The 12,179-nt window shown below is 30.4% G+C and overlaps 1 protein-coding gene across 1 annotated transcript in view; it reads right to left on the bottom strand.

Moving 5' to 3' along the window:
• Positions 1-12,179, bottom strand: part of LOC129232959 (E3 ubiquitin-protein ligase MYCBP2-like) — a 284,810-nt gene that overhangs the window by 68,603 nt on the left and 204,028 nt on the right. Inside the window, exons 61-63 of the mRNA XM_054867051.1 lie at positions 9,670-9,966; positions 1,737-1,961; positions 1,195-1,260 (exon numbers count right to left, since the gene is read on the bottom strand). Of these exons, the coding sequence (XP_054723026.1) occupies positions 1,195-1,260; positions 1,737-1,961; positions 9,670-9,966 (588 nt within the window). The remainder of the gene's footprint in view (positions 1-1,194; positions 1,261-1,736; positions 1,962-9,669; positions 9,967-12,179) is intronic.

The following is a 12,179-nucleotide window of genomic DNA, read 5'->3' as shown; positions in this document are numbered from 1 at the left end:
AAGTTACTGCTAAGAAGCTTGACACCCAAATAAAACTGCAAGAAAGCCCAATTAGTCTGGCTCCATAATACTAGTCAGGAGTAGATTTAGAAGTTAGTGTCTTATATGCATGCCATTGCAAAATGATAAACATAAAATGTCTATTTAAGTAAAGATAAACGATCGTTATTATATTAATGTTTTCCTATTGTCACTTTGCAATCTTTTTAAACTACTGTCACTCCTTAACAAATACTAGTTTCATTCACCTTAACATATTTTGGAAAGTAAAGGGCTTGTGGGGATGAGTGTTGCCCATGATGTTCTTCAAGGGGTATTCTTCGAGAAATACTTGATGTTGATCTTCTTAAAACAATTGACCTCACTTGCACATGCTTCGGGATTGACCACTCAGGTTGACTGATTAGGTAGCATTCTTATACAAATTTGATTTGGGGATACAAGAATGGCTGTTAATAGTTTTGACTCACACTTGCACAGCCTCAATGCTTTGCGGTGAGACCAGGCAAGCCAACTTGCTGTTTGTTTAGCGAGCCTTTTTGCTTTGAGAATAATGTTCATTTTTCTTTGAAGACTGTTCTTTCATAAACAAAAGTAGAGAAAATAGAATTTAAACTTAACTTACTTAACTAAGTCAAAGGAGTAGTTGCAATACTGTTGATTTGATTTACTTATGTTACAGCCATTTATGTTTACCTCAAAAACAAATTATTGCGTATATTTATTTTTTGTCTTCCTTCATACATATGATTCATGAACTCTATATTCATACTCTGCTAAACGATATTAGGTTGGTTGGGGAAGACGTTTAAATTTAGCCATACCTACCCATCTACTGCAAAACTTGTAAAGGAAGTACTAAATACTGAAAAGTTCTTAATGGGTCTACTGTCTGCCCACGGTTGCTATGGACTTGGCAAATGTCCAGTTAAGACAAGTCTGCCTGAATGAGAGGAAAAAGTAAAAACTTGATGAGAGTGTTTTGATTGTTAAATGTGATTCTGCTTAATTTAGCTGTTAATACACATCTGCAAAAGCAAGCCATATTTTACGACTGATTACAAAATAGTCATTTTGGGTCACATTTTAGCTAAAATAGTCGCCATAGCTATCTTTGCTTCAAAATAATACCTTTAGTCATTTTTTTAAGGTGTCAATGGCACCTTAGTAATGAAATAGTTTAAAGTTGCTCACTTGTTTAAGTTTAGCCATTTCATCAAAACTTGGGCCAGCTTTAAATGTCACACCAGACACTTTATTCTAGGAAAAAAAAGTGTGACACATAAGTAACATTTTGATGGTAAATAACAATGTTGCAATGGAAGTAATGCAAGACATAAAACATATAATCATAACTACTCTAAAAAATACTACTAAAACTTCTTTAATGAAAGTCTTTAAGAAAACAAAGTTGCTGCAATACTTCACTCTGTTTTTAATTTCATTTATAGGCACAAGTCGGATTGAGGATTTAAAAAATAATAATAATAAAATAGGACACAATACTGATATTTTTAAGCATATGTTTTTTTTTTTTTTTTTTTTTTTTTGTTACCTTCATTACGGATTGCATTCTCCTGAAACAAAAAACACTATTTCTCTTTATAAAGTGCATTCATGAGCATACAGAAATATTCAATTTTTCAATTACAACAAATTATCTTTTTATTTCAACAAAAAAAAAAGGTGTAAAAACATTACAACAGCATTATAAAAATCAAATAAGAAAATCTTACGCCTAAATCTCGACAATTGTCAATATGAATATACACCATCTTTGGTTGAATCTTAGATCCACATGATAGATTAAGCATCTTCACTTTATTTCGATCTTCATCACCACTTTCCCAAAATGTTTCTGTTGTGTTATCTGTTAAACTATTGACCATAGCCTGACGACTAGATGCTTTTATATCCACTAAAGGTGTTATATCTTTCAAGTTTACAATATCAGCAGTAACCTTTAAAAAAAGGATTAAAAGTTCATTATTTTATCTAGAAATCAAGTAAATTGCTGCTGTAAATCGGTTTTTCAGATAAAACAGAAGTATTAAACTTCATTTGCTACAAAATTTTCTTACAAGAATAATTCAAAAATGAAGCAAGCTGTTTAGTTATAGTTTTGCATTAGATATAATAACTGAGGGGGGGGGGACATAAAAGAATTAATGCAGAGGTAATAACAGAACTTTAAAGAATTCATTCATTGAATGAAGAAATTTTTTAAAAATTTAATAAGAGTAAAATATTCCAAAAAGAAATTTTTTTATAAAATTTTACAATTTTTTTAACAATGAATATCTGCATAAGTAACATACTTTAAACTCAAAAGCGTAATTACTTTGCTTTAATTCTGGGAATTCAGTACTAAGAACAAATAAAAATTATTCAAACATGGAAGTTTTATCGATGTTATACAATAACAAAGATTTTTTTTCTCTTATTTTTTAAAAAAAATCAGAAAAAATAAACTAAAATAACAAACATTAAAATAAAAATAACATTTTGTTAAACATACAACCTAAAAAATGTAATAATATAACTGAAAATATAAAAAATAACTAATGCTAATATTCTATTTATATATTATTAATCAGAAAGTTTGGATAATCAACAGAAAAAAGCTTTACATGAATTATTGGTTAAGTTTAGTTTTAGAAGAAAAATTTTGTCTTTTTCAAGTTCTGTAAACTTTTATTATGATAATTTCAGCGTTTATGCTTGCTTCAAAACAACAAGATACCCCTTTGGCAGAGGGTTGTTTATTTATTTATTTATTTTTTTATTTATTTATTTATTTATTTATTTTTTTTGTGCTTAAGGCAACCACTAAAAAACTAAACATGTGGTACTTCAATTTAAACAATTACATACCTGCCATTATTGAAAGAAACATTAACAAAAAAAACATTTAAAAAAAAAAAACTTTTTTTTTTTAATAATAGAAAAAATGCTAAACTTTTTTCAAGTTGAAAATTGTGAGTAATAAAGTCGGGAATTATCGTCAAATAAAATTTTTGCTCTCATGCGGCATTTAGATTTCCGCATAATATGCAAAAGTAAAAATATTATAAAGTTCAAGTTAGAATTTTCAATATAAATGTATTAGCTTTTAAAAATGTTTTTGGCACATGTTGGTTTAAAAATGGTTTTGCTAATGAAGAATTTTTGATTTATTTCTTTATGTTTTAGAGATAAAAATATTTGAATTTATTTTCTGGTTACATTGTAAGATTAGTTACGTGAAGTTAAAAAAAATAATAATAAAGATTATGAAATAATCTTGCAAACATTGTTTTCATTTTACTTATGAAATTACAAGAATTAAGTACAAAAAAAAAAGAACACCAACATATGTGAAGAATATTATGTGCAAGATCAAATTATGTCAAGCTTTTTCCATACTACTGTTTTTAAACAGTTCGAAAAGGATGTGTGAGTTTTGCTGGAGGCTTTTTCAGCCTGAAACAAATGATTTTATATCAAGCTATCATTGCTTACAAACTTGTCAAAAAAACTTTAAATATTTAAGGAACTAATAATTAATTAATTTAAAATACGTGTCAAACTCTTTTTCAGAATGAGCAGTAGCTTCAAAATGGAAACATGGCTGAAAGGAAAGGGATGGCTTTATTCAATCAAGGCTCATAGATAGAAAAGAACTTCCGAAATTTGAAACAAAAAGCCATTTTAAATCGACTACTATGGATTAATATGAACTGTAAAAGAGGCTTAAGTAACATAATTTAGTTTAATTGGAGGAAAATCATTTCTTTAAATTCTGATAAATGTATTCTGAAAAAGAGTTTGACATATTTTTTAAATTAATTATTAGTTCCTTAAATATTTAGTTTTTTTTTTAATTTTCCAAAATAGTTTATTTTGACAAGTTTGTAAGCAATGATAGCTTGATATAAAATCATTTGTTTCAGGCTGAAAAAGCCTCCAGCAAAACTCATGCATTCTTTTAGAGCTGTTTAAAAACAGTAGTATGGGAAAAGCTTGATATAATATGATAGCACACATAATATTCTACACGTGTTGGTGTTTCGAATTTTGTACTTAATTCTTTTAATTTCATACTTCTATGTAGTAAAATGAAAACAATGTTTGCAAGATTATTTCATAACATTTATAATTTTTTTTAAAACTTCACATAACTAATCTTACAATGCAACCAGTTCAATTGTGACATAAGGATATTTATAAAACAAAGAATATAAATGTATCTATGTGTGTATATATGTGTGTATGTTTCTTATACGCAGGGCCTGATTATTGCTGAATAGGCCATGGCCTATGCTCTCCGTTCTTTAGGAGCCCTAAATGGCCCAAGAAGAGGGGGAAGGAAGGTTACAAACACCAGAAACAAAACATACCGAATTGATCAAATTTTGATTTTAGGATTGGAAAAGGGCGCTTTTCTTTTATATGAGGGAGAAAAATGCTCACAAAAACTAAAATAAAATATCCATAGAAACCCTTAATTTTCTGCATCAGATAAAATTTGTTCCAATGTTCCAAGGTAATTAGAACCTGAATTATAATTGTTCTTGACTAATTTCATGCTAAACTGTAGGTAAGCGTTCACTTAGAAATCTATTGTTGATAACAGTCATCGTTGAATAATGCTTTTATTAAAATTGGTAGCATGAAGAAAATCATTGAGAAGAAAGATATGTTGACATTTTTTCCCCTTCGAATATGAAGGAATAAAATTCCGGCTTTTCCTGAAATCAGGGGGGTTTAAAATTTTTCGTTTTTGATTAATGTTCTACAATCTGTCAAGGAATCTTACATCTTTTTTTCTGCTCAAACCTGGATTGTTAAACATGCGTCACTTGACGTAACTTTTATTTTCGAGGTAGACTGTGCAAAGTTGGGTGATGCAGCTAGGAAATTAAAATAATTTTTAGAACCCAAAAGAGGTATAATCGATGAAATAAAGCTTGTAATCCAAATGTCGTTGCTTTTCAGCGCGGGAGGGGGGGGGGGGGGGGTCCAAAATTTAAACGTTATGAAAACAGAAAATGAACTTTTATTTTTCTCTTCTCACTTTCTTGCACAATAAACAATTTTAAAAATAAATCATTAGAATGAAAACAATTACATTTTAGATTGTACGTTGAAGTTTTTAAATCCGCAAGCTCACATCTTTTTTGAAAGGAAAAAGGGGTTCCTTGTAACCCCGAAACATATTTTAGCAAATATTTGTCTTTTTAGATTTTCATTTTTGCCAGGATCATTAATTATATTGAGAAACAATTTATGCATGCTTTCCTTTATTTATTTTTAGCTGTGCATAGCAGTTTCACCCTCGTTAATAAGACAATAATGCATTAAAAAACTATTTTCAGTATGTCATGCTATGATATAAAATTACACACCCTTGCCATCGATGTTTTCCGATAAAGAAAACCGGAAAAAAAAATTCAATTAAAAATAATTGAAAAACCTTGATTTAAAAATTTATACGATATTATCGGTAACTTTAATATAACAGAATGCTAAAATTCTTCTCGTCTGCAGCGGGATTCGAACCGGAGGTTGTTGCACCACTGGCCAAGCACCTAACCGAGTGAGATATAAACGCATGTTATCTAGAGTTTAGTGATGCAATAAATAATGCATCATAAAATATTATCAATTTAATTTCAAATTATTGCTGCTCCACTCCTATTAGTCATAGCGTGATGTTATATAACCTATAGCCTTCCTCAATAAATTGGACTTCAACACAAAAAGAATTTTCCAATTCCAACCAGTAGTTCCTGGGATTAGCGCATTCAAACTAACAAACTCTACAGCTTTATATTATTAGTGTGATTATATTTACATTTCTAAAAGCTATGCTTTTCAGTAAAACTTATTTATTCATTTATATTTCTGCCATGTGTGTGTAATAATATTAATTTTCAATAGTGTAATGAGAAAATTTTGAATTCTCATGAAAGAAATTCTTGTTGTGTTATGGATTTTTGTTAATCATTTTACAACGTTTGATATTTTCCATCACAGTGTCATTGTTTTAACTTCAGCTTGTGCACAATCTAAAATGTAATTGTTTCCATTTGCATGATATATTTCTATAATTGAACTTGCTAACGTATTGCAAGATGGCAGTCCTTGTGACGCGGAAAGAGACTGAAAATAACTGTTGGTGTTGGAAGTAGAGCGCTACAAGTAGCGACGCTACTGTAGTAGCTACATTTTTTATAAAAATATGAGCTGACCCTCAAGCATATCATTTTGATTTCATACGAGGCGTATCCGGAAGGTAAGTACCGTTCGTTCTAATGCCGCTGCAGCGCTGCTGTCGGCGCTCAGTGCATGCGTACTTGTTTCCTCTGTTCATCGGCTATAAACTCGCGCCATTACAGTTGATTTGTCTTGTGTTTTGCATTTACTGTGGCCGTATATAATGTTCAAAAAAAAATCGATGATCCCGCCGACTGTGAAATTCGTTCTGTGATCCGGTTTTTGAATGCAAACGTAGAGGAATGCTCAGTGAAGGAATTGTGTTGCTGCATGACAATGCTCGGCCCCATACTGCTCGTGACACTCAAAGACCCAACAGTTCGGTTGGGAGCAGTTTAATCACCCGTCGTACAGCCCAGACTTGGCACCGTCTGATTTCCACTTGTTCTTGCACATGAAACGAGAACTTGGAGGTAGGCGCTTTGCTTGTGATGACGACGCAAAAAACGCTCTAAATTTATGGCTCTCTTCATTGGCGGCAAGTTTCTTTGAGGCACGTATAAATAAGCTGGTGAGTCGCTATGACAAGTGCCTCAACAATGGTGGAAACTATGTTGAAAAATAATTTAAGGTATGATCTTTCATGTAAACATTAAATAAGCTTTTAAAAAAAAAATTATAGCTTTTTTTTCAAAACGGTACTTACTTTCCGGATACGCCTCGTACGTTCTGTTTGATGCCATTAGTTTGTTTGCTGTAGTAATTTTCATATTTTGCCAATATTGGTATTGAAAAGAGCTCGACTTAAAAAGAAAAGTATATGAATCAGCGATAGCAATTTAGTAGCTCCTTAATTTTTTTCTGGCTGCTGAGAAAGTCTCGTGGATGAATGTTTTAGATTTCAAAGAGATTAGTGTGTCTATACTGCAAAAGCACTTATTTTCGCGAAAATGAAGATATTGGTGATTTCCTGAGTTGAAAGTTTATTGAATTTTAAAGATACTGACCAAAAGTTGAAAAACAAAAATATTTTGTGATACTTAAATTTTTGCGATAATGACGGGCGCGTGAAAATAAGTGCTTTTACAATGTTCCCCAAATAAAGAAGTTACTGTAAATGTCATAGAAGAGGATTATAGTGAATTTCCCTAGCCCGCTTACAAAAAATAGGAGCATTAGTGTTATATAAGAGTATGATAAATGGACATTTTTGGGGAAAAAAAGAAAAAATTGATTTTTCTAACTAATACTAGAAAGTTGCCTCTTAAGGTATGACGGGTGGAAATTGCTTCTATATTTGAATGAAGCCATTGCCTCTTTGGTGATATTTTGATAGTTGAAATTGTAACCCTAACTCCAGTGAATTTACCCTGAACTCCAGTAGGAACCGTTCATTGTTGACCTTTTTTTTTTGTTTCTTCATTCCCCTGAAATGACACAGTCATACCAGTAAAACAGTTAAATTACCGGATCCAGTTCAGCCTCGTCACGATAAAGCCTTTCCCTGCATATTAAACATTACCAAAACATATTGTCAAATAATCATGCCATGGCACGATTTTCATTGTTGAAACACGTGCTTTACTTGATCATCAGCTATTATATATAAGAAGATTCCATGTTGAAATGAGCTAATATATCAATCTAAACCTCTTTCCGTTCAATCTCCTTACGGTGTGTGTGTATTAGGGTGTCTCAAAAAAATCGAAAGTTGATTTTTCAAGTTGCACACCCTCTTATATGTTTCCATTTGCTTCAAAACAATTGTAAAAAAAGTTTCACATAATTTTAACAACCTGCAGTCAGTGCCGACTTCCATCTGAAAGTGTGAACCAGCACTTGTAATTCTAAGATTCTATGTCATATATTAAAAAAAAAACTTTTTTCAAATACTCGAAATTCTCTTTATAAAACGTTGCCCTATACTACACATGTGTACCACAAAAACATTCATTAAAATTAAAAAAATATTTAGGCATCCCATACTTGGCCTAAAATTTATAATGTTCTTCAAAAAAAAATTTTTTCGATAAATAATTTTAAAAATGTAAGGTAAATTTAATGAAATTATCAAGCTGAAAAATATAAATACTAAAGTAGGTAATTAACGTTAAATAGAAATTTTTGCTCTCCTGCAATATTTAACTCTCCTACATAGTACTCAAATATATGGATTTTTTCAAAGTTAAGTTAAATTTTTCATTTTAAATATATTATTTTTTATTATTCATCTGCAAATGTTGATCTGAAACGTATTCGCTAATAATTTTTAACTTTATCTTTTATTTAAATTTATATGTAATTTTTTTTAAAGATAAATGGAAAAAAAATCAATTTTTTGAAGATAATTATGAATTTCAGTACAAGTGGGACATCTAAATGTTTTTTTTAATTTGAATAAATGGTTTTGTGGTACATGTGGGGTGTAATGTACAGAGGCAATGTTTAATTAATAGAAATATTAAGTTTCTAAAAAAAGTTTTTTCTTTTTTTTTTTTTAATGATTTGACCTAGCATTTAAGTGCTGGTTTTTACTTTCAGACGCAAGACGGCACAGGTTTCCATTGCTCAAATTAAATGAAACTTTTTTTGCATAATTGTTTTGACATAAGAGGAAAAATATAAGAGGGTATGCGACTTGAAAAATCAACTTTTATTTTTTGTGAAACACCCTAGTGTGTGATTTTTATTTACTTATATTTTGAGAAATAGCGAAGTAGCGACTACATTTCAAAAGTAGTTTGTAGTTGCTACATTTCAAAAAAAGTAGTTGTAGTTAACTACATTTGTAACAAAATAGTTGCAGTTCTACGCTACAAAAAAAAAAAAAAAAAAAAAAAAAAACGTAGTTTTTTCAACCACTGACAAAAGAGAAAATACAATAATAGAAACCATGAAACTTTTAAATTCTCAATTAAATTATCCTAAAATATTTTCTACAACAGTAAAGATCTTCAGAACAGTTAAGAAATTTTGTAATATTATCAAATGTGTTAAAACAATTAAAATTTGGATTTTTAAAAATTAAAAGGATATTATGGAAAATTTTCTAATAGTTCATGGGTTTTTTGATAATTTGCTGTGAATCAGTCATTTATGAACTGTGGAATCGACAGAATTTTATTTTTAATTGCACTTATACACAGGGCCGGATTTGGAAGTGTGGAGGCCCCAGAGCAACAAAGGAGTGGAGGCCCCTAATCAGGGTTCGAAAAGATCATCATATTTTCAAAAATATCCGATACTTTGATATATATGCAAATATTTTGATATATATGTACAATTGTACATATCCGATATTTTCGATTTTTTTGACCCGTGAAAGTTAGGATATTTTGTAAAAATCTTATTGTGGGGGCCCCTTTGTTGTGGAGGCCCAGGGGCAGTTGCCCCGCCTGCCCTCCCCTAAATCCGGCCCTGCTTATACACAATTTCAAATGCTTAAAAATCAAACAAATTTTGATTTTTTACTTGGGCACATGCTCCAGATGCTCCAACATCGTCTTCTTCTTCTGTACGAGACAGTATTTTACTGATGTTGGAAAAAACATGACTACGATGAAGAAAACTGTGATCTTCAGCATGGAATTTCAAGCACCAGCAACGCATAGCTATTTGCTGAAGGGAAGAACCAACAGGAAGCAACATCATCAAGTCCGACACTGTTTGTAGAAATGCATGAAAAGTCTGCGGCAAAGGATATGTGGCTTCTCCAGCTATTGTAATGTCTGACAATGGATGCTCACAAACACCAAGATCTTTTTCTTGCTAATAAATAAATAAATAAATAAATAAATATACGAAAAACACAAACACAATATACCATGAACAGCACTTTTTAAACATAAAAAACAAATTGGAGTTTAAGTAATATTGCTTGAAATTTTGAAATTAAAGAAATAAGTGAAACCAAGGCCTTCAAAATAAGAGTGTATAAAAATAACATTAGACAAGTCAGAAACAATTTAAAAACTTTCAGTAAGATTCTCTCATAACTGGAAATTAAATTTTAAAATTGAGCACGAAATATTGAATGCTTCAGGGACATCAAATATATATATATATATATATATATATATATATATATATATATATATATATATATATATATATATAATGGGAAAAGAGCTATGACTGCACCTATGGGGAAGCAATGGAACAATTCAAATCATAAAAATGAGTGTGTAAGAAAAATTTTCAACAAAGTATAAATACAGAGCAAGAAATTTTAGCGATTTTACAACAAAGTACTTTATACGGAAGATTTTAAAGGAAACACTGCAGCAATTTTACTGAATGTACAAAATAAAGTAAACACAGCTTCTGGAAATACTGAATGAAATTTCAATTAATCAAACATTTAGGAAGAGTAAATTTTTTAAATATTTTATCCAAATACAATAATATTCAGATATGTAAAAGAGAGTCATACTCTCAGTTTAATTCCTCAGTGAATGACTCTTAAACTCTTATAATGAATAAATAAATGATAATTGATAACCGATTGTGAATAAGAAATTCGTACAACCTCACAAAATAATAGCAATTTTTAAAAAAAATCCTAATTCAAAATAGCAGCTAGTCCGTCACACAAAACTTTCAGCATACAACTTGAACAATTTGACTAAGATCAGAAACTGTGACAGCTTTTCACCAATTTATAGGACAAAATTGCCTTGCTTCTTGCTGAGTCATATTGGAATTTCTACAGATGCTGCCAGCCATTTGAGACACAAAATCAAATCTATAGACAAACATCGCCTGTGTGTTTATAGAGCTCTCCGTGCAGGGCTCTCAACACATTTTAGCCATAGAAAAGAGTAAAAGAGGATCATTTTCAATCAAAAAGGGGACTAAAGAGGACCAGTTAGGATTAAAAAGAGGACCTTGGGAGGACCATTCATAGTTAAACCCAGGGAAGCACCAAAAGGCAAATTAGCTGCCTGCTGGGTAAATCTGTGAAGATGATTCGTCAATTAACCATAATAATGATTTTTAATGACACAATTCCTTATCACCTTCTGTACAACTGAACTTTTTATCCATTGAATTATATTATTTGCAAACATTTCTATGGGGGGGGGGGGGAGTGACAAGCAAGCATGTAACTAACAATCTTACAGAATAATTTTAACTGAAAAGTAAATTTTCTATTAATTAACAACTAAAAACTGGCTGATTATAAATAATCTGACTAAGTGATCGATGAATCAGTGCATACTTAGTTAAGACCTTTTAGATGAGTTTTTAAAGTAAACAGCTTAGCACATAGTCATTTACAAAAATTTTCACATAACCAGTTTAAACAGAATACGTTTTGATATAAGGTACTGCAAGACAAGAAGATATAGTTTAGAGGCCAAGAGGGAGTACCATTGTTTTTAACACATATTTCCAACCTTAATATGGTAGTTCATATACATATGAGAGTTTATGACCAAACACCCAGCCCAGGAGGTAATTTCTGGCTTTGCTACTGAATAAGCTCAAAAATACTAGAGGTTTGCAAATACTTTATTAGCATAAGTATTCAAATCATTTCTTCATCATATGTATTAGTTTTCTGCCACCAAGGTATTGCAATTGTCTTCAAGCATTATACATAAAAATTACTACGAAAGGAAACATTTTATTGAAGTCACCACATCCAAATATATGCAAATGCTGCTTAAGTGATAAAATACACTGAACATAAATTTGAGCCTAATCTACTGAATAACTTAATGTAATCAATTAATGTGCAAGTTCAGATTCATAGAGTTATACTTTCAAATTGAAAATACTCATTATGATTATTTTCAATAATAAATTAAGACACAAAGAAATACAAAAGTAATTTAGTTTTTAGTTTTTTAAAAATAACACTAAATAATATAATCTGAGGCAGCACATGTCAAAATTGCTTCCAGTTTCCAAAAATATTAAAATAATTCCAAGATGCAAAAGGTTGAAATCTCGAACACGATAATCAAATTTCCTCG

Source organism: Uloborus diversus, chromosome 1, assembly GCF_026930045.1.
Source record: "Uloborus diversus isolate 005 chromosome 1, Udiv.v.3.1, whole genome shotgun sequence".
Lineage (NCBI taxonomy): Eukaryota > Metazoa > Arthropoda > Arachnida > Araneae > Uloboridae > Uloborus > Uloborus diversus.
The sequence above is the reverse complement of the archived record's forward strand: the minus strand, read 5'-3'. Positions and strand labels throughout refer to the sequence as shown.